The sequence below is a fragment of the Geotrypetes seraphini genome, chromosome 2 (assembly GCF_902459505.1).
Source record: "Geotrypetes seraphini chromosome 2, aGeoSer1.1, whole genome shotgun sequence".
NCBI classification, from domain to species: Eukaryota; Metazoa; Chordata; class Amphibia; order Gymnophiona; family Dermophiidae; genus Geotrypetes; species Geotrypetes seraphini.
Window position 1 is genome coordinate 363,064,586 of NC_047085.1, and position 23,479 is coordinate 363,088,064.

The 23,479-nt window shown below is 42.6% G+C and overlaps 1 protein-coding gene across 6 annotated transcripts in view; it reads left to right on the forward strand.

Moving 5' to 3' along the window:
• Window positions 1–23,479, forward strand: part of GOLGA4 (golgin A4) — a 318,629-nt gene that overhangs the window by 191,067 nt on the left and 104,083 nt on the right. For all 6 annotated transcript variants that reach the window (XM_033930559.1, XM_033930558.1, XM_033930557.1 and 3 more), the window contains exon 12: window positions 4,909–5,087. In XM_033930559.1, the coding sequence (XP_033786450.1) occupies window positions 4,909–5,087 (179 nt within the window). The remainder of the gene's footprint in view (window positions 1–4,908; window positions 5,088–23,479) is intronic.

Sequence of the window (23,479 nt, forward strand, 5' to 3'; positions counted from 1 at the left end):
CCCAGCTAAATAACGTCTGACGTCACTCACATTATTCACATTTACTGCTGACTGACGAGTCAAGAGCCTCACTCTCACGCTGGATGCCAAATTCAAATTTGCGATCAGTGATGGTGATGCAAGTTTTCAAAACTAGAAGTTTTCAAAATACAGATTCTCAAAATGAAAGTTCTCAAAATGAAAGTTCTCCAGTCACCCAGTAATAGTTATTAAAAAAACAAGTGCAACTCAATTTTCTGATTTAATCCATCTGGTTCTTCCAAATACAGATGAAAATCCATTTTGTTCTTTCATTTGTAAAACCAATCTCCTGCCTCCTCCTCTGGGTATCGGTGGCACATGATCCCCATACAAACTCATGAAGAAGAGAATGGCACACATCCTTGTGGTGTGATAAACTGTGCAAGCACATCTCAAAAGATCTCATGGTCACTCATGGGAAAAAATATTTAGCATAAAGGGATTCTTCACATGTTCTTCTAATGTGGTATACATCATTCACTGCAAAAAGTGCAAAGAGGCATGTTACATCGGTGAAATAAACAAAATGCTAAAGACCAGAATCAATCTACATAGATATCATATTAACAATTACATTGAAATTTAATGGATATATTATTGCACACTTGTTTATGATTTAAAATGAATAAAGAATTTATAAACAAACAAACAAAAAAAAGAGTTACAATACAAACCAGGATGTCACCTCTCTCGGACAACACTTTGGAAAAACTGACCACTGCACCAATGATTTTATGATGAGAATACTAAAATGGAACTTTAAAACAATCCAAGAATGTAAAACCTTTGAAATCAAAATGATACCTACCAGACAGGACTTAATAGAGGTCTGGGCTTTCTTTCCCACTATAAAGACATTTAAAACTGCTCTGCCACCTTTCTGTCTCCTGCCCACCCACCCCTCCCTCTTGCTATCCCTGAAATGCTTTCATGTTTTCTTTCTATATACTGATATTTGTCAACATTTGCTTATTTCTGATCTGAAGAAGAAGGGTTAGCTTCAAAAGCTTATCATCAAATGCATTGAGTTAGTCCAAAGAAAAAGGTATCACCTTATTTCCTTTGTTTTTTGTTTGTTTTATTTCTTTACTAGTGTTTAAGCCCGTTACATTAACGGGTGCTAGAATATATGGCTGTCTGTCTTTCTTTCTTTATGTCTCTCTCCCTGCTCCTGTTTATTTCTTCCTTTCTTTCTGTCTTTCTCCCTCCTGCAATTTTTTTCTCTCTCTCCCTGGCACCCTTTGCCTGTCTGTCTTTATTTCTGTGTCTCTCTGGTCCCCTGTCTGTCTTTATTTCTGTCTGTCTCTCTCCCTAGCCTCCTTTGTCTGTCTGTATTTCTTTCTGTGTCTCCCCCCCCCCCACTTTCCTTTGCAGAAGCAGCAGTGCTATTTCCCTTCCCCTCCAGATCCCTGTGAAGTAGTAGCAGCATTTCCCCCCACCCACCCCCCATTCCCTTCCCTCCCCCCCCCACTTTCCTTTGCAGAAGCAGCAGTGCTATTTCCCTTCCCCTCCAGATCCCTGTGAAGTAGTAGCAGCATTTCCCCCCACCCACCCCCCCATTATCTTCTCTCCCCCCCCCCCACTTTCCTTTGCAGAAGCAGCAGCGGTATTTCTCTTTCCCTCCAGGTCCTTGCTGAAGCAGTAGCAGCATTTTCCCCCACCCCCCATTCCCTTCTCTCCCCCCCCACTTTATTTTGCAGAAGCAGCTGTGATATTTCCCTTCCCCTCCAGATCCCTGTGAAGTAGTAGCAGCATTTTCCCCCACCCACCCCCCATTCACTTCTCTCCCCTACCACCACTTTCCTTTGCAGAAGCAGCAGCGGTTTTCCCTTCCCCTCCAGGTCCCTGCTGAGTAGTAGAAACATTTTCCCCCACCCCCCATTCCCTTCTTACCTTGAGCTGCCCTGCTCCGTTCGGCCCCTCCCCCTTCCCTTCCCGTGTGCTGGCCTGCTGCGGCTGAAGGTTTTTTTCGGCGACTCCTCCTGTTAAAACTCCCCCCCCTCCTCCTCCCGCAACCGCTCCTGTTCAAAGCGGCCTGCTGAGGTTCGCGGCCGCTGTAACGAACCTCGCAGGACGCTCTCCAACTCGGTAGCATGTTCCCTCTGACGCGATTGCGTCAGAGGGAACGTGCTACCATGTGGAGAGCGGCCTGCGAGGTTCGTTACAGCGGCCGCGAACCTCAGCAGGCCGCTTTGAACAGGATCGGTAGCGGCTGTTGCAGGAGGATTGGGGGGGGGGGAATTCGTGAGCGGCGGCAGGACCATGAGGCAGGATTGAGTTTTTCGGCTTCCCCTATCTGGGGAAACCGCCGTGCCGAACTGAGCTGCGCGTGGGGCCGTAGTAAGCGCGGGGCATGCTGCAGTCTTGGCGGCCACGGACATACGGATCATGGAAGCACGCTGATAAGACTGCGCATGCGCCGCCTACGGTTTTATTATATAGATATTGCATAGATGATGTAATGTTATATGCTACTTGTATATCATAGGCAGCCAGATTCTTCTTACAGATGAATTCTGATCTAATTAGTTGGGGGATGGCAATTCTGCATAGTTTGATTGTGTCCCAAGACAGGGGTATGGATGGAGGGGTAGTATTCCTGGCAGTTGCACCGAAACACGGCCCATGTCAGGTCTGTCAATAAAGCAAATTTTAGTTGTCCCTTATTGCAAGACTCTTGGTGCTTTCTTCTACTATTGTGTAGTATGTACTTTGGTTCCCTCTCTTCATTGTTTAACTAAAGGTAGAAAGTTAGCATCAGTAGTATTGGCAAACTAGTGTCATCTTACTTTCGAATGGATACAACTAGTTTGCATTATTATTTACTTATTGATATATGTCTGTGGGATATTGTATGTTGAAAAGATAACTCAAAAGCAAGAAGAGCAGAGTTTGGGATATAATACTCTATATGGATTGGTAAGAAGAAATATTAATTGGCAAAACATATAAAAGGTTTGGGTTTATAACCACTTAAATTTGTTACATTTTTATTTGGGTGGAAAGATGTATCATATTTTTCGCTCTATTAGATGCACCTGACCATAAGACGCACCCACCTGTAGAGGAGGATAAACCAAGAAAAAAAATTCTGAACCAAATGGTGTATCCTGTACCCTGTCCCACCCCTCTGGTGGTCTAGTGGTAGACAGGGTACAGGACATACGTCTAGTGATGGGCACGTGCAGTTGCAGCCAGCCGCCAGCCAGCCTCAAACCAGCCAACCACGTACCTTTTTTTTTTTCCATCCCAGCTCACAGCGCGCTTTCCGCACTCCTGCCTCGGTTCCCCTGCTCTCTTCTGGGAGCGGCAGCAGCACAGCAGTGCACGAGGTAGGCGTGTGCTTTTTGCATGCCTGCCTGGTCCCGCATTGCACTCTGAATGGCTGCCGTCAATTCTGGCGGGACTCAGAGTGCAGTGCGGGACTAGGCAGGCACACAAAAAGCGTGCATCTTCCTCATGCACAGCTACAGGAAGAGATCAGGGGAACCAAGGCAAGAGTGTGGAAAGCGCGCTGGGAGCCAGGATGGAAAAAAAAGGTACGGAGGGGGTGGGTATTATATTTGCTCCTTAAGATACACCCTTATTTCCACCCCCTTTTTGGGGGTGGAAAAAGTGCATCTTATGGAACAAAAAATAAGGTAAGTGTGCATGGGAAGAAGGTTATGGAAAAATGCATGTTTATGAACATAAAGTACATTCACTGAATAAATTAATTTTAAAATTGTAAAGGTACTGTTCTGTATAAGCATGTTATAGAAACTTTATACTGTAATAACATTTTTAACACTTAATAGTGTTCTGTTCTCAAGCTTTACTGGCTGCTTAAGAATAGAACAGAATACTAAGTGGACCAGTTCTCCTGATGCAGGTCATCAAAACATGGACCATGTCCCTGATGTTTTTCAGATAAGTGTTCTGTTCTTATCATAAATACTAAGATACTGAAATAATTACAGAATTTAAACATATTTTTGAAACACAGTTTTTTTTTATTTACTGAGTGATACTTATTAGAAAGTAAATTATTTGACCAATGATGATTTATGTGTGAAGTGAGCCATACTGAAGATAATGTTCAAAACATTATGCTACCTCTGGTGTTCTAAAAAAAAATAAAATATATAAATAAATAAAATAATCGTACCAATTTATTGAACTATGTAGTAGGCTCTGAGGTGTTTGATAATTATCATATATACATTCTCAGTATGCTGCAATAACAGTGGGGCACCCAGATGCCATTATAGAATAGGCATTCCCCGTATTGGAGCACCCAAATATTTTAACTTTGTTGCACTGTTTTCAAAGGCGTATTCCTTTAAAGAATGCCCAAACAAGCCAGTTGAATAACAATAATTGGATTGTGGATGTCTGATTCATGCATAAACTTTCTGGCCCTAAATCCTTTGAGGAGTATGAGGATACAAATGCTGGCATCAGTAAACCTGATATGAAGGGATCTTTGTGTAAATCTTTCTTGTTGGAAATGGCCTTATGATGTTTCTGTAATGAATTTTAAGTGGTTAAAGCATTTAAAATGCCACCTATATTTTCTCCATTTCTGGCCTTTCCCTTTATTGTGTTTGTTTGATGATGTTTATTATGTTGTTTCTCACTTACAGGTCTATTATATAATTAAACAAATAACATATCTAAACAAAAATAAAATAATTTTGTAGAGTTCTTTCAATAGGCATGAACCATCCACTGTAAAGATATTTAGTTAAGCATTTTCAATTAATAAACAGTAATCAGACTTTTAGCATTCTGTATAGTCCTCTTAGCTTTGCTGCTGATGTCTTGAATCATTCACTGGACTTTTGTAAACTGGTTATGAAATTGGATTTCTATGTAAAACAACTTTTATATATTTTTTGTCTGCAGCATTTGAGGAGCTTGAGAAAGCTCTAGGTGCATCGCAAAAGGTAGAAGAAAAACAAAGAAGAGGGCAGTCAGAGATGGATGAACAGATCAAAGCTATAGAAAAAGCCAGTGAGGAAGACCGCAGAAGCCTTCAACAGGAGTTAACCAGGGTGAAGCAGGAGGTGGTCGACATCATGAAGGTTGGTGTCTCAAAGAGCAGTATTCAAAAGGAACAGTTTGATAGTGTATAAATACTGTTCCTTCATGGCTTAATAATTCTCCTTATATCTTCAGAATTGAGAATGGAGGCAATTTTAGAAAGATTGGGTGTTGTTTACATATTTAAACTCAAATCAATCACGGATTTGAAGGGAAGATGTTCTGGGCATGGTTTGAGCAGTGTTTAAAAGTCTACATATGCTTCTAAACTTTCCCTGTCTGCTTTTACAGTCGCTGCAAATTATGCCTTGAGTCAGTCCATAGGCTTCACAACCTATGCATACGGGGATGATATACAACTATTATACCAAGTAGACATTGAAAACCCAAATCAAATCTATGAGATAAATGAGAAGATTGAAAAAAAATCAATCATTGGCTAAAGAAAAATATGCTGGCATTAAAAATATAGATCTAAAACCATTCTATTTCCCTGGAAGGAAGGATTATCTCTGTCAACACAAGTCCAAATTAACAATACTCCACTGCAATTGGTTATTAGCATAAAAATTCTCAGTGTAATTTTAGATCAAAAACTTTCCTTTTTAAAAAAAATTATTTATCCCAGGACAAGCAGGCAGCATATTCTTAACGCATGGGTGACGTCACCGACGGAGCCCCGGTACGGACATTTTTCACTAGAAAGTTCTAGTTGGCCGCACCGCGCATGCGCGAGTGCCTTCCCGCCCGACGGTGGAGTGCGTGGTCCCCAGTTTCTTCGTTTCCACGGAGCGAAGAAGACGCATGTGGTTTCAACGGCCATTGAAAACTTCCTTTTTGCCTTCCCGCTCGCGTTATTTTCTTGTTTTTCTCTTTTTCCCTTCGGGTTTCTTGTTCCGTTCTAAATAGTAAAAAAAAACAACTTTGTTTTTTCTTTATTTTTCAGGCCGGCCCCGGCGGGGCCTGTTGCCATCATACAAGCCTCCGGCTTTGATTTTGCGGAGGCCGTGTTTCCCTTCATGCCCCCTCAACCGGGCTTTAAGAAGTGCCAGCGGTGTGCACGCCCAATCTCTCTCACTGACCCACACAATTGGTGCCTACAGTGTTTGGGTCCAGAGCGTCGGGCTGACACCTGCACCCGCTGTGCCACTCTTAAGAAACGCACCTTAAAAAATCGGCAGATCCAACAGAATATCCTTTTCGGTACCGGATCTGCTATGGAAACTGCCGCGACGTCGACGGTACCGCAAAAGACGGCACCGACCACTTCGACGACGCCCGATCCTTCCTCGGGGTCGCTGGCACCAGGTAAGCCGGCTAAGAAGCCTTCCACCTCCCTTGAGCGCCCACCTGCCACAGTGGCGACGCTGGTCCTCCCGGCCTCACGCCGACCCCGCAAACGCTCCGCCACGATCTCGGTGAGTGCCTCGTCATCGGCCTCCTCATCGCCGGGGCGTGGAGCAGCACCTATGGAACCGAAAAAGAAAAAAGCGGTACCGGTGCCACCCCTGGATGACCGCATCGCGGCCATACTCCAAGACAAATTGCAGGAACAGCTGCAGCAACAACTCCAGCACCTGCTACCGACCCTATTGGCACCACTTCTTTCGGTACCAGACCGGCCCGAGCCTCGCACCATCCCACCGTTGTCCACCCCCTCGGTGCCACTCAACACTTCCATACCAACCCTCTCGGCTGAACCTCTCCGTTCTCGTCCTGTGGTACAGACCCGCTCTGAGGTCGATCCTCCTCGGGACCAGGAAGGGCACCGGTCTCCCCGGGACCCAGAATGGCACCGCTCTTCCCGGGACCGGGGTCAACACCGGTCTTCCTCTCCCGGTACCGTCTCCATGCGCTCTGGCAAGTCTCTTTCTAAGACCTGCCACACCGAGCCTTCCACCCCGACATCTCGGCATGCGCACACTGATATCAGGGACCCGGACTTATGGGAAGAATCCCCACCCGGTACCGAGGAGGACGCATCATCCACAGTCGAGGAACCCTCAGTGCCCGATACCACTTCCAAGCCTGAGCAATCCTCTTTCACCAAATTCCTCAGGGAGATGTCGGCGGCTCTTTCTATTCCTTTAGAGTCCGACTCCAAAAAGTCCCAGGCCTTTCTGGATGCCTTAGACTTTGAACAACCTCCCAAAGAGTTCCTCAAGTTACCCGTCCATGACATACTGCGGGAAACTTTTTATAAAAATTGGGAAAATCCACTCACTGTCCCCGGAGCTCCTCGTAAGCTTGACAGCCTATACAGGGTCATCCCAATTCTGGGTTTTGACAAACCTCAATTGCCAAGTTTCCAAGTTTCCAAGTTTATCGATTTTTAATATCCTGACCATCAAACAATTGCCCCATGAGTCTCTCCTAGTTGAGTCTACATTAAAGAAAACTCAGGGCTCCAGTGTTTATGCCTCCAGCCCTCCTGGCAGAGAAGGCAAAACGATGGATAAGTTTGGCAAACGCCTTTATCAAAATGCCATGCTAGCCAACAGGGCGAATAATTACACATTTCACTTCTCATTTTATATGAAGTATCTCGTACAACAACTATCCGCCCTACAAAAATACATCCCTGAACGCAAAGTTCCACTCTTTCAACAACAAATTTCCAGCCTCCTTCAACTGCGGAAATTCATGGTGCGCTCTATTTATGATTCATTTGAGCTGACCTCCCGAGTGTCTGCCATAGCTGTTGCCATGCGACGTCTGGCCTGGTTGAGGGTATCTGATCTTGACATCAACCACCAAGACCGCCTAGCTAACGTACCCTGTCTTGGGGACGAACTTTTTGGGGAGTCCCTGGATTCGACCACCCAGAAGCTCTCAGCACATGAGACCAGATGGGACACTCTGGTAAAACCTAAAAAGAAGGCTCCACCTGCTTGTCCTTATAGACCACAGTCCTCTTACCAGCGCAGGTTCTCGGCCAGGCCTCTCAACCCGCCCCAACAGCAGCCTCGCAGACCTCGTCAACAACAACACACTCAGGCTCGCTCTCAATCTCACCAACCTGCCAAGCCTCTTCCTCCGTCAAAACCATCTTAGCCCTTTTGACTCCTTTCTCCAGGGCATAGCCAGTCTTCCACCATCATTACCTCTTCCTCAGCCAATCGGAGGACGTCTCCAACTCTTCCTCAACCGTTGGGAGTTCATCACATCAGACCTGTGGGTCCTCAACATCATCCGCCACGGCTACTCTCTCAACTTCCAGACTCTTCCACCAGACAACCCTCCTATAGAGTCTGCGTCCCACTCCTCCCAGTCCCTTCTCCTCCTAAGGGAGGTCCAATCCCTCCTTCTCCTCAATGCCATCGAAGAGGTTCCCTCAGACCAAAGGGGTCAGGGATTCTACTCCTGCTACTTCCTGGTTCCCAAGAAGACAGGAGACCTTCGTCCCATCCTCGATCTCCGGGACCTCAACAAGTGTCTGGTCAAGGAAAAGTTCAGAATGCTCTCCCTGGCCACGCTTTATCCTCTTCTCTCTCAACACGACTGGCTATGTTCCCTGGACCTCAAAGAGGCCTACACTCACATTCCAATCCATCTGAATTCACGTCGCTACCTCCGATTTCAGATACAGCACCACCACTATCAGTACAAGGTGCTACCCTTTGGCCTCGCATCATCGCCCAGGGTGTTCACCAAGTGCCTTATTGTGGTGGCGGCCTTTCTCAGGTCTCGCAACCTCCAGGTGTTCCCCTACTTGGACGATTGGTTGGTAAAAGCACCTACGTCTCCACTTGTGCTACAAGCCACTCAGTACACCATCTCCTTCCTCCATCTCCTGGGGTTCGAGATCAACTACCCCAAGTCGCATCTGCTTCCCACACAGCGACTTCAGTTCATTGGAGCCGTTCTCGACACCACTCTCATGAGGGCGTTTCTCCCCTCCGACCGCCAACGGACCCTGCTCCACCTCTGCCGCCAGGTGCTCCTTCATCACTCCATTCCAGCTCGGCAGATGATGGTCCTCCTGGGCCACATGGCCTCAACGGTCCATGTGCTTCCTCTGGCGCGACTCCACATCAGGACACCTCAATGGACACTAGCCAACCAATGGTCACAGACCACCGATCCTCTTTCTCATCCCATCTCTGTGACATCGTCTCTTCAGCAATCTCTTCAATGGTGGTTGAACTCATCCAATCTTTCCAGGGGTCTACTCTTTCATCTACCCCCTCACTCCATGATCATAACCACAGATGCCTCCCCCTATGCATGGGGAGCTCACCTGGGAGAACTTCGCACTCAGGGACTCTGGACCCCTCAGGAGCGTCAACATCACATCAATTTCCTGGAACTCAGGGCCATGTTCTATGCCCTCAAGGCCTTCCAGCACCTTCTCTACCCTCAGGTTCTTCTCCTGTGCACAGACAACCAAGTCGCCATGTACTACATAAACAAGCAAGGCGGCACCAGATCTCCCCTCCTCTGTCAGGAGGCCATCCGCATATGGACCTGGGCCACGGCCCGCAGTCTCTTCCTCAAGGCTGTCTATATCCAGGGCGAACAGAACTCCCTGGCCGACAATCTCAGCCGCATCCTTCAACCTCACGAGTGGCCTCTGGATCCCCCCACACTCCGCTCCATCTTCGCTCAGTGGGGCACCCCTCAGGTGGACCTCTTTGCAGCTCCTCACAACCATCAGCTGCCCCAGTTCTGTTCCAGACTCTTCTCTCCTCATCGTCTGGCCCCGGATGCATTCCTGCTCGACTGGACGGATCGGTTCCTCTATGCCTTTCCTCCACTGCCTCTGATGTTGCGGACGTTATTCAAACTCCGCAGGGACAAAGCCACCATGATTCTCATCGCCCCTCGGTGGCCTCGCCAGCACTGGTTCTCCCTCCTACTCCAGCTCAGCTCCAGGGAGCCCATTCCTCTTCCTGTGTTTCCTACTCTACTTACACAGCAGCATCAGTCTCTACTGCATCCCAATCTGTCCTCGCTCCACCTGACAGCTTGGTTTCTCTCGGGCTGACCTCTCCAGAGAATCTATCTCAGCCTGTCCGTCGTATTCTGGATGCCTCAAGGAAACTGGCCACCCTCCAATGTTACCATCAGAAGTGGACCCGGTTCTCCTCTTGGTGTCGGCTTCATCATCACGATCCCACCTCATTGGCGGTGGAAACCGTACTGGACTATTTGCTCTCTCTCTCCGATGCTGGCCTCAAGTCGACCTCAATCAGAGTCCACCTCAGTGCCATCACTGCGTTCCATGAGCCTATCCTCGGAAAACCTCTTACGGCTCATCCCCTGGTTTCCCGGTTCATGAGAGGCCTCTTCAATGTCAAACCACCTCCAGTCGTCTGGGACCTGAATGTGGTTTTATCAGCACTCATGAAACCTCCGTTTGAGCCTCTTGCCACAACTTCACTCAAATTTCTTACATGGAAGGTGTTTTTCCTCATTGCCATCACCTCTGCCAGGAGGGTTAGTGAGCTGCATGCACTGGTTGCCGACCCACCTTTCACTGTTTTTCACCATGACAAGGTGGTTCTGCGTACCCATCCTAAATTCCTTCCCAAGGTGGTCTCGGACTTTCATCTCAACCAGTCCATTGTGTTGCCTGTCTTTTTCCCTAAGCCCCATTCTCATCCTGGGGAACAGGCGTTGCACACGCTGGACTGTAAGCGTGCCCTTGCTTACTACCTTGACCGTACCAGGGCTCACCGCTCATCTCCTCAGCTCCTTTTGTCCTTCGACCCTAACCGTCTAGGTCGTCCTGTCTCCAAACGGACGCTTTCCAACTGGCTTGCTGCCTGCATTGCGTTCTGTTATGCTCGGGCCGGTCTCTCACTGGAAGATGCTGTCACGGCCCACAGGGTCAGAGCTATGGCTGCTTCTGTGGCTTTCCTCCGTTCCACGCCCATCGAGGAAATCTGCAAGGCTGCCACTTGGTCCTCAGTTCACACATTCACTACTGTCTGGATACCTTCTCCAGACGGGATGGGTACTTCGGCCAATCTGTATTACACAATTTATTTTCCTAATGGCCAACCATCCCTCCTCCCTCTCTGTTAGCTTGGAGGTCACCCATGCGTTAAGAATATGCTGCCTGCTTGTCCTGGGATAAAGCACAGTTACTTACCGTAACAGGTGTTATCCAGGGACAGCAGGCAGATATTCTTACGACCCACCCTCCTCCCCGGGTTGGCTTCTTAGCTGGCTTATCTTAACTGGGGACCACGCACTCCTCCGTCGGGCGGGAAGGCACTCGCACATGCGCGGTGCGGCCAACTAGAACTTTCTAGTGAAAAATGTCTGTACCGGGGCTCCGTCGGTGACGTCATCCATGCGTTAAGAATATCTGCCTGCTGTCCCTGGATAACACCTGTTACAGTAAGTAACTGTGCTTTATTCATTTTCAAATCGTATACAAAGTACAAAGAATATACAATCAATTAATGCATTAAACAGCACTTACATTCAAACAACAGTATATTTCCCCCCTCCCAGGATGTGTGTAAAGGTCAATTAGGAATTAAAGGCTTATTCGATTATTCAGTTTTAACAAATTCCGCTAATGGACCCCATATTTCCTTAAATTTTTTATTATGTCCCATTTGTTCAGAATTCATTCTTTCAAATCTATAATGTTGACATAAAGTTTCCCACCACAACTTAAAGTTCAATCTGTCCCAGGTCTTCCAATTTCTTGTTATTAACTGCATAGCTACTACCCCCGTCATAATAAGAAGCAGTCTGTTTTTCTTTAAATAAATTGGACTCTTAGGTTGCAATAAAGACCCAAATAAAACAATGTGATATGAGAGTGGAATAGAAGCCTCCAATATCCTATTAATTTTACCCCAAATAGACTTCCAAAAGTTGAGTATCAAGGGACAATAAAACAAGTTATCCAGTGTCCCTACTTCAAGATGACAGTGCCAGCATCTATTAGACTTTGAATTATCCAACTTTTGTAAACGAACAGGGGTCCAAAAAATTCTATATAACAGAAAAAATCAAGATTGTCTCAAAGATTATGACGCTGTACATCTCATTCTCCAAGTCCAAATCCGTGGCCATTGAGTAACAGAAATCTGCTGCTTTGTCTCAAAGCTCAAAATATCTATTAAACTTGTTTTAGGTTTCTGATATTAATTTATACCACTTGGCAGCCTGATGCCCTTGCAAATCTGTCTGGAAAGATAGGCCAGGCATGCTATACTGATTTTTTAAGTTACGCCAACCAGGGAACCCTTTCTGAATGGCCTGTTTCAACTGCAATCATTTATAACTTTGAGATTTTGATATGCCGAAAGATTGTTGCAATTGTAATAAATTTACCATTTTCCCATTCTGAATTACATCATCTAGAGTTCGTATGCCTACCTGCAACCAATGTTTCCAGAGGATTTTAGACTCGCCTATTTGAATCTTGGAGTTCACCAATCAGGAGCTGCTTTGACACGCAGCTCCTGAATGATAAGGCCAAACTTTAGAACAGGAAGACGTAGTCGGAGCATACAGCGAGTGATTTCCTTCACTTGCCGGTGCTCTGGCTGCCCTCTCCTGTCTAAAAAACGTATTTGCTGTTTTTCGACACTCGCGGGGGTTCCTGGAACAGAACCCCCGCAAATATTGGGGGAGTATAGTATTAATAAATTATAATGTATTCCAGGTAGAAAGAAGAATACTGTTGTCCTTATATATTCTAGGAAGCTTGATACTCAAAATATGGTGAAGGCGTAATTGGGCCATAAGATGACTCTTTAATATCAGCCATTCCGGTAGATGCACCATAAGTTCAGGAAGGATCCATTACATAACCTGGCGCAAAATAAAGGCTTGGTGATACCTATAAAAATTTGGAAAATTTACCCCTCCCCTCCCCCCCCCCCCGAATTTGATTTTGGCAGAGATACTAAGGCTATTTTAGCAGTTTTACCCAGCCAAATAAATTTTATAAGAATCCCATTTAGTTTTTTATAAAAAAAACTTTGAAAATAAACCGATAACATACTCATTTGATAATAAACCACAGGCAAAATCATCATTTTGATGGTTTGGACTCTCCCCCACCAAGAAAGATGTAATGGATTCCAATACTCACACATTTCTTTGACTTTCAATAATAAGGATTTTTCATTTACTGTCATTGTGTCTTTCAATTTTTTTTGAATCATTATACCCAAATATTTTATTCCCTCTTCCTTCCAAAGGAATGGGAATGGATCAAATAAACCTTTAAACAATGTACATTCAATGGAAGAACCTCTGATTTACTCCAATTTATTTTATGTCCAGAAAATTTTCCAAAACGATCAATCAATTCCAGTAAATGAGGGATGGTTGATTCAGGATTTTTCAAATGAAGCAAAATATCATCTGCCTAGGCCAAGACTTTATAGTCCTGACCTGCATATGGAATTCCCTGTAACTCTTTTGCCTGCTGAATAGCCAATATCAAGGATTCCAAAACAATATTAAAAAACAAAGGCGATAAGGGACATCCTTGTCTAACTCTCCTCTTCAGACAAAAACACTCCAAGAATGCATTATTAATATATAATCTGGCTGAAGGGGAGCTATACAAAGTTTGAATTATTTGAATGAAACCGGAACCTATTCTAAACCAGTCCATTGCTTGGTACTTAAAAGTCCATTCTACACGATCAAAGGCCTTCTCTGCATCCAAAGAGACAGAGAAGGTCGGATCATCCATTGTTTTTGTTAAATTTAGCATATGAAGTGCCAATCTGGTGTTATTTGCAGAATGTCTTTGAGCAACGAAACCCATTTTGTGCATTCCAATCATATAAGAGAGAGCCTTAGCTAACCTCAGCGCCAATAGTTTAGCTAGAATTTTTTCATCCACATAAATTAAAGAAATAGGCCTGTAGTTTGAAACCAACATGGGATCTCCCTTTGGCTTTGGTAAAACTATTGTTAAAGCTTCAGCCATAGTACCTGATATTTGACCTTTCGTCAGTTGTGATTGGTATAATTTAAAAAGATGAGGTAACAATGTAGTTTGAAAAGATTTGAAAAACTCCACTGTAAAACCATAAGTACCCGGAGCGGATCCAGCTCTGAGATACCTCAATGCTGCCAGAAGTTCTGTAACTGATGATATAGGCACTTAAAGGTTTTTTTCAGGAATTTTTGGCCCCCTTATTAAATTTAAAAATTCTCTTCCTTCATTTTCTTTATCTGAATATAGCTCAGAAGAATATAAAGCTTTATAAAAACCAGAAATTACATTACATTACATTACTGACTTCTATTCCGCCTGTACCTTGCAGTTCTAAGCGGATTACATCAGAAGATAACTGGACATTTCCAGGAAAAAAGTTACAATTAAGATAACTGGGCGCTTCAGGAAAATAAAAAAAATTTACAATTAAGAAGCTGGCTACATTATACAATTAGGAGCTGGTTTCATAATAAAGTTTTGAGAAGAGGGTACAAGATAGGTAGAGAAATTAGGAAAACGTCAGATGGAGCAGGAAGATTACGAGGTAGTTAAAGAGTTGAAGCTGGTTACATTGTTAAGTCTTAGGGGGATAATACAGGTAGAGATGGTGAGGGGAGAGAGTTGCAAGGGGGGAGGGGAAGGGGGTTAGGCTATCTGGATAAATTTTTTGAATAGCAGGGTTTGATATCTTTTCGGAACGTTTTGAAGTCAGTTGTTGCTTTGAGCAGGTTGGAGATGTGGGGGGTCCAATTTTGCTGCCTGTGTTGCTAGTAGGTGGTCGTACATCTTTTTGTGCTGAGTTCCTTTGAGAGGGGGATAGGAGAAAGGGGACTGGGTTCTCCTTTGTCTGGATGAGAGGTTCCGATTTAGGCGGTTATTTAGGTGGGTGGGTGCAGTTTCATTTAGTGCTTTGAATAGTAGGTAGTATTGTTTGAATTGAATGCGGGCTTGTATGGGTAGCCAGTGTGAATCTAGGTAGGAGTTGGTGATGTGATCAAATTTTCCAAGTGAGTAGATCAATCTGAGGGCTGTGTTCTGTACAGTCTGTAGTTGTTTTATTAAGTATGTGGGGCATGGTAGGTAGGGGATGTTGCAATAGTCCACTAGACTCAGGACTAGGGATTGGACTATAAGTCTGTATTGATCTTTGTCGAAAAATTTTCTTATTTTTCGTAGGTTGCGCATAGTAAAGAATGCTTTTTGAGTAGTTTTGTTGATTTGGACCTGCAGGGTGCAGCATCTGTCTATTGTAACTCCGAGGAGTTTAAGAACGGGCTGTATGGAATATTTGGTGGCATTTATTTCTAATTCGTTATAGATGGGGTTTTTTCCTTTTCAAGCAATAGAAATTTTGTTTTGTCCGGGTTGAGCTTCAGTTTGTGGTCTAGCATCTATTTTTCCACTGCTTCTAATGTTTTTTTTCAGGTTGTCTATTGGGGTGGGGTCTTGTGAGTCGAAGGGGAGGAGTATGGTTATGTTGTCTGCGTAAGACATCCGCAATGTGGGTATGAAATTTACCTTTTTCATCCTTAATGGCTTTAAGATAATTAGCTAATACTCTTCCCGCTTTATTTGAGTTTCCATAATACATAACTTGCTGACAAGAATCTTTCCTAGCCAATTGTGAAGAAATCTCATTATATTTAGCTTTCAACAGGGCATTCAAAGTATCTTGTTTCCATTTGTGACTCTAAAATCAAAATAGTTTGTTCCAAATTAGAAAATTCTAATTTAAGTAGTTTCCTAATATGTGCCGAATATGAAATAATCTGCCCTCTTACAGTAGTCTTGAAAGCATCCCATAGTGTTTCCAAGGAGATTTCTTCTCAGGTGTTGAATTGAAAATATCCATTCATTTTTATTTGAATTTCCTCAAGAAATTTTGAGTCTGCAAGCAGTGCATTATTAAACCTCCAAACAGGTCTACTAAAATCTTCTTCAGTGCCAAGTTCCAAGTTTCCAAGTTTATTAGTTTTTAATATCCCGACCATCAAACAAATGTCTGGCCGGTTAACAATAAAATTAAAAAGGTAGGTTAAAAATAGTAGAAGGTGTATAAAAATAATTAAGTAGAACATAAATGACAAAGACTAGACAAACTAGAAGGTGAGGGTAATAGGGACGGAGGGGGAAAAGTTACATAATTTAGATGAAAAGGGAAAAGTGGGGTGGGGATAGAACGTAGGGGTAAGGGTACGTTGTAATAGCAAATACTTGCTTAAAGAAAGAAGGAGGAAATAAGAGAAAAAGAGAGAAAGAAAAAAGAAAGAAGAGAAATAAGGATCTAGGTATGGTGGAATGCGTCCCGGAATAAGAAAGTCTTTAGGTTAGTCTTGAATTTGACTAATTGTTGTTCGTCGCGGAGGTATTGTGGCAGTGAGTTCCATAATGTAGGGGCAATTACTGCAAAGGTTGTTTTACGGGTATAATAGAAGTCTTTTAGGGAGGGAATGAAGAGAAGTTTTTGGTCAGTTGATCTTAAAAGTGCGAGGGGAACATTGTGGTATAAGGAGTTTGTCAAGAAATGAAGGTTGGTGAGAGAGTTTAATTTTAAAAGAGAGTAAGATGATTTTGTAGGTGATGCGGTGGGTGATAGGGAGCCAATGAGCCTCTTTTAGAAGTGGAGTGACATGGTCAAATCTACCTTTTTTGTAAATAAGTTTTATTGCAGTATTTTGTATTAATTGTAGACGTCGTAGTTCTTTTTGGGGGAGGCCATTAAGAAGAGAGTTACAATAATCTAAGTGAGAAATTACTAAGGAATGAATCAGAATGTTAATTGAGTCGGTATCCAGGATAGAAATTAGTGATCGAATGATGCGAAGTTTAAAAAAGCAGACTTTTACGACTGAACTAATATGATCATGGAAAGCAAGATCTCTATCAAAGATGACACCTAGTAGGTTTATTTTAGATTCTATTTGAAGTGGAATAGATTTAATAGAAATTGTTCCCAATAAAGATTCAGATGTTTTGATTGGAAGTAGGAGCCCACGGGATTTATCAATATTGAGTGAGAGTTTGTTTAAGTAGAGCCAGTCATTTATGTTGTCCAATTTATTGTTTATGTCTTTTATGTCTGAGATGTTCGTAGTATTGATTGGGTGAAGAAGTTGTATATCGTCTGCATAGGCAAAGATTGTAAATCCTATAGATTGTGCTAATGTAAGAAGGGGAGATAGAAAAATATTAAATAGAAGTGGAGATAGAATTGAGCCTTGTGGGACTCCGAAGGTTTGTGATATGGTCGAAGAAGTTTCATTTTTTGCATGGACTTTAAAGCTACGTTCGTGAAAGTATGATATAAACCAAGAAAGTGCAGAGCCTGTAATACCACAGTCTTTTAGTCTGGTAATGAGAAGAGAGTGGTCAATCGTGTCAAAGGCTGCGGACAAGTCAAGAGAGATTAGAATAACGGATTTTTGGTGGTCATGGTAGTATTGTATAGTTGAGATAAGGCCTAGTAGTGATAGTTCTGTGGAATGTGAAGAGCGAAAGCCTGTTTGGCATGGAAGTAAAGCATGGTTTTTTTTGAAGAATTCTGTCAGTTGGGAATGAATGATTTTTTCTGTAAGTTTGGAGATTAAAGGTAGGTTGGCAATAGGGCGATAGTTTTTGGGTAAAGAAGAGTCTGAGTTATATTGTTTGAGTTTTGGAAAGACGAGAGCTGTTTTCCAGTGAACTGATATTCTATCCAAATTCCAGCATGATCCAACAAAAGGATCGGGTCTATGCTGGCCTTTGTAACCTATTGAATTAAATGATCAGAAACAAAAAGTAATCAATTCTTTGAAAATGATTTATGAACTTGGGAGCAAAATGTAAATTCTTGAGCATTAAAATGAAAAATCCGCTATATATCCTTTAACCTGCATGTATGTATAAGATTTTTAATTGTCTACTCGGTTGTTTATCCATCCATGACAGCATTGAAGTCTCCAGCTACAATTAAATTAGGCGTAGCCAGCGACATAATTATTTGTTGGAGTTTTTTTTTAAAGAAATCCGCCTGATTAGAGTTAGGTGCGTAAATATTAAGAAGCACCAGGGTATGTTTTCCTGAAGTCATATTAACATAGAGCTAACTACCCATTGGGTCAGCCCGAAAGTTATCAAATGTAGCAGAGATTTTCTTATTAATCAGGATTGCCACACCTGCTTTTTTCTCTATTGCTGGCGCGAAAATACAATGTTTTATCCACCCCCCTTCTAATTTGGCCACCTCGATTGCTGATAGATGGGTCTCCTGTATGAAATATATGTCTGCCTGTTGCTGTTTTAAAAAATGAAGTACCTTTTTCCTCTTGATGGGATGATTGAGTCCATTAACATTTAAAGAATATCTCTTTAAAGCCATTTTATTTGATTGTAAAATCTTAAAGAATAAAACATTACTATTGTGAAGATGCAATAATGGAAGTCCGCAGGGCCCACACGTATCCCTCTGACCAAATTTAAAATTAAATTTTCCACACACATCTAGGACCCCAAATTATAAATCTCCCCATTCACATCCCTACCCCATCCCTGTTAATTACACAAAAACCTGTATGCAAACATTTAGACTAGGAAATCACCATCTCCCCACCCAAGCACCCTAATTTATTCCAAATTAACACTCCATGCTCTGCTAAATATTAATAAAATCAAATATAAAATCCCAATAACTTAAAATTACCATACAATATTAATTCATCTTAAGTAATTAATAAACAGTATGCATTACCACTTATCATTGAGTATTTCATTTTAAAGAACAAGACAGATAGTACATTCTAGGACATGAATATCTGCATGAAGTTAGCAAAAATTCATGACATTCTATTAACTAACAACCATGAACCCAGAAATTATCCAATGATAAAATGATCAATTATAAATCATATTAAACACCCATAAAGAATCTACTATTAGATACCATCAAATGAAAGCTATAATGAATAATTGATACCATTACAATGGCTTTCTTAACCTTAAACATTATTAAACTCATAAGCATACACCAAATTTAATAAAATAAAATTTAAAATCCATAGAACTAATAAAATAAACAAAAAAATCTAGAGTTGAAGTTAATTTATATAATTCCTTATGATGAATTAAACCCAAACCTCACTGCTTATCAGTCTAATTACCCAAAATATAATCAAAATCATAGAGCTCCTTTTACTAAAGTGCGCTAGTGTTTTTAGCGCATGCAGGATATTACTGCTCGCTACACCGTGCGCTACGTGGCTAGAACTAACGCCAGCTCAATGCTGGTATTAAGGTCTAGCGCGCGTGGCAATTCAGCGCACACTATTCCATGCGTTAATGCCCTAGCACACCTTAGTAAAAGGAGTCCATAGAGATCAAGATTCCCTCTATGGAATAGCAAGACCATTGTAAAAACATATAATTTACTATCATTGTCAGATAATTAATTATGAAACCAGATATAAACTTTAACACAATAAGCCAATATGAAGGACTTTCAAAACTGACCATTATTAATCATACAGTAGTACTACTAATAATAAATGAATAAAATAAAAACAAAATCATTGAGTTCTAAGAACTATAGATCCTTTTAATAAAAGACAACTCATAAAGGGTAGATTGTATCACAAGGCCCTGGCAATAAGAATTGAAGCTAGAGTTAACAAGTTCTCATGTTAAAATCATGCCATTAGTAATCCTCCCTTCACTAATCAAAAAGCAGACCTTACCACAGGATAGACCTCTAAAATAGTCCCAGTCACCAAGCATAAGTCACTTTTTCCAACTAAATTGGGTAAATTATTCTAAAATTTTCCCTAAGAATTACTTCTAAATTTGTAAATTACCAATGCAAAAATCAATAATATTAAGAAAAACAAGTTAAAATATTTATATTAGTGGGAAATAATATTTTATAAAAGAACTAAATACAAAAGCCTGACTAACAATTGTAATGAACAAATCAAGATATTTCTCTGAATCTGTAAAGAATAAAGAACTCAGTTTACAAGAGTAATTTGCAGAACATAGTAACATACATAGTAGATGAAAGCAGATAAAGACCCGAATGGTCCATCCAGTCTGCCCAACCTGATTTAATTTTAATTTTTTAATTTTTTTTTTCTTAGCTATTTCTGGGCAAGAATCCAAAGCTCTACCGTGCTTGGGTTCCAACAAGTCGTTCTCCATCTTCTTGTATCGCTTGTCTTTATAGAATTCTGTTTCTGCTGTTTAATAAAACACTGCTTTTACACTCCATACATTGATCAAAGTCACGCCACATCTTAGCTTTTCTTCATGTTTGGCCTTGGCTCTTTATTTTTAGGTAGATTAGTGCTGTTGTGAGCAGTCACAGAGATCTTGTCTTTTGCAGCCAGATGAGCTGGGAGCGTAGAAATCCCGGGCCTCTTCCAGAACGCCGGCCTGTGGCGCATCACGGAAATGTTTCCTTTCTCATGCCGAACAGGGCTGCCTCGCCATGCGGATGGGAGGTGCTCCGTTACCAGAACAAGGAACCAGATTTACTTGTTGAACTCTTCTTGAGAATGACTGGGAATAAAAGATGGTCCCATCGTAGCAAGATTAATGAAGAAAATTGCTTAATTAGGATTCCAGCAACGGCTCCTTGAAGTGATAGTTTGGGGGGGGGGGGCCGGCCCAGAAATGGTATCTGTTTGCAGGAGGCTAAGATCGACTCCATTAGCCTGCTGAGTCTGCTGTGCTCTCTTGATATGTTTGGCGATAAGTGGCTTCCTTCTCCTTGCAGTATTGAGTCGGGACCCTGGGGGGAGGGGAGGAAATGGCACAACGGGCGGCTACTTTACTTGCTCAAGAGTTCCAGTCGATCCAGCCTGAGGATGTTAGTTATCCTATTGCCTACCGATTCTGCTGGTGTTTGTTTGGGTTTTTTTTTTAACTCTATTGGTTCGGCGGCTGATAGCTTCCCTCCTCTTACAATGCCCATGTTCCGTTCAGAGTTCTACCAGTTCTACTGCTTCATTTTGAACACTGTGAAGCCGAACACCACTGCAGCACCTCGTGGCCAAACAGGAAATCCTCACAGTTACTTTCACGCTATCGCAAACAATTTCTTTAACCTTTCCAGTGCCATTTTATCCAACGAATAACAGTAATAAAGTAAAGAACCTCCCCTTCAATTTATATCTCCTTCTCCATTGACTCTCACCAAAATTTTATTTTATTAATAAGGAACACTTACTTGTCCAGGCTATATGAAAAACAAAAAAATTCAAGTTGAAATAAAAATCCAAGTGAAAATAAAGAGTAATAGCAGGATCTTCCTTTAATATCACCTTATATGTCATCGGGTCTAAGTGCTGATTAATAAAGTCCTGTAACTTAGTAGGGTCCTCGTAATGACTGGTTTTATTATTAAATGTGATTTTCATTACTGCCGGATATAAAAGCCCATATTTTGCTCCCATTTGTCTCAGCTGAGGTCTGAGAAGCAGGAACTGCTTTCTTAAGTTAGCTGTGACTATGGCAAAGTCAGGCAGGAGATGGATTTTCGCCTCTTGCCACTTCAACAACCTCATTTGCTTAGCTGTAGACAAAATATCCAAAGCTTGTTTAAAACGCAGTACCCTAAATATCATAGGCCTGGGTCTAATTTGACTGTTGGAGGCTCTTGATAGAATTCGATATGCTCTTTCTATTTCCAGAGGGTATTTCAGGTTGAAAGAGAGCATCTTAGGCAATAAATCCTCAAGAAAAGAAATAGCATCTGATCCCTCTACCCCTTCTAGGAGCCCTAGTAATCTAATATTATTCCTCTGACTTCTGTTGTTAGGCCTCCTCCAATTCTTTAGTCAGGCGATTCACTGCTTTATGTTCAGATTGAAGCTTATTCAAACTGCCTTCCATAACTGATAGCTGGTGTTCCAACTGTACAGTTTTATCATCACTTATCTGTAACTTCTGGCTAAGATTTTAAGAATATAACATAAGAATTGCTGCTTCTGGGTCAGACCAGTGGTCCATCGTGCCCAGCAGTCCGCTCACGCGGCAGCCCTCTGGTCAAAGACCAGTGCCCTAACTGAGACTAGCCCTACCTGCGTACATTCCGGTTCAGCAGGAACTTGTCTAATTTTGTCTTGAATCCCTAGAGGGTGTTCTCCCCTATTACAGATTCCGGAAAAGCATTCCAGTTTTCTACCACTCTCTGGGTGAAGAAGAACTTCCTTATGTTTGTATGTAATCCATCCCCTTTCAATTTTAGAGCGTGCCCTCTCGTTCTTCCTACCTTGGAGAGGGTGAACAACCTGTCCTTATCTACCAAGTCTATTCCCTTTAGTACCTTGAATGTTTCGATTTCCTCTGTTCAAGGGAGAAGAGGCCCAGTTTCTCTAATCTTTCGCTGTATGGCAACTCCTCCAGCCCTTTAACCATCTTAGTCGCTCTTCTCTGGACCCTTTCGAATAATACTGTGTCCTTCTTCATGTACGGTGACCAGTACTCCAGGTGAGGGCATACCATAGCCCGGTACAGCGGCATGATAACCTTCTCCAATCTGTTCGTGATCCTCTTCTTTATCATTCCTAGCATTCTGTTCACACTTTTCGCCGCTGCCGCACATTGCGTGGACGGCTTCATCAACTTGTCGATCAGAACTCCCAAGTCTCTTTCCTGGGAGGTCTCTCCAAGTACCGCCCCGGACATCCTGTATTTGTGCATGAGATTTTTGCTACCTACATGCATCACTTTACACTTATCCACGTTGAACCTCATCTGCCATGTTGATGCCCATTCCTCGAGCCTGATTATGTCATGTTGCAGATCATCACAATCCCCCTGTGTCTTCACTACTCTGAATAACTTTACTTGCTCAAGAGTTCCATTCGATCCAGTTCCAGAGTTCCAGTCGCAAATTTAATCACCTCACTCATCGTACCACTGTTCAGATTGTTTATAAAGATGTTGAAGAGCACGGGTCCAAGCACCGAACCCTTCGGCACCCCACTGGTGATGCTCCTCCAGTCCGAGTATTGTTCATTTACTTCCATTCTCTGTTTCCTATGCTCCAGCAAGTTTTTAATCCACGTGAGTATTTCACCCTTGATTCCATGGCTCGCAATTTTATGAAGTAGTCGTTCATGTGGAACTTTGTTGAATACCTTCTGAAAATCCAGATATATAATGTCGACCTGGTCGCCCTTGTCTATCTACCTGTTTACTCCCTCGAAGAAGTGCAGCAAGTTCGTCAAACACAATCTGCCTTTGCTAAACCCGTGCAGCCCATGTCCGACAAGGTGATCAATGATGCGGTCCTTTATCAGCACCTCTACCATCTTTCCTGGTACCGGGGTCAGACTCACCGGTCTGTAGTTTCCCATATCTCCCCTCGAACCTTTCTTGAAGATTGGCGTAACATTCGCCACCTTCCAGTCTTCTGGAATCTTTAGTTCAGTGGTATTAACCTGCTATGTCTCACTTATAGCTTTCAGCTTAGATATAACTTTTTCCAACAATTCTGATGTGTCCTTAGGTAATGGCACCTTTAAAGGA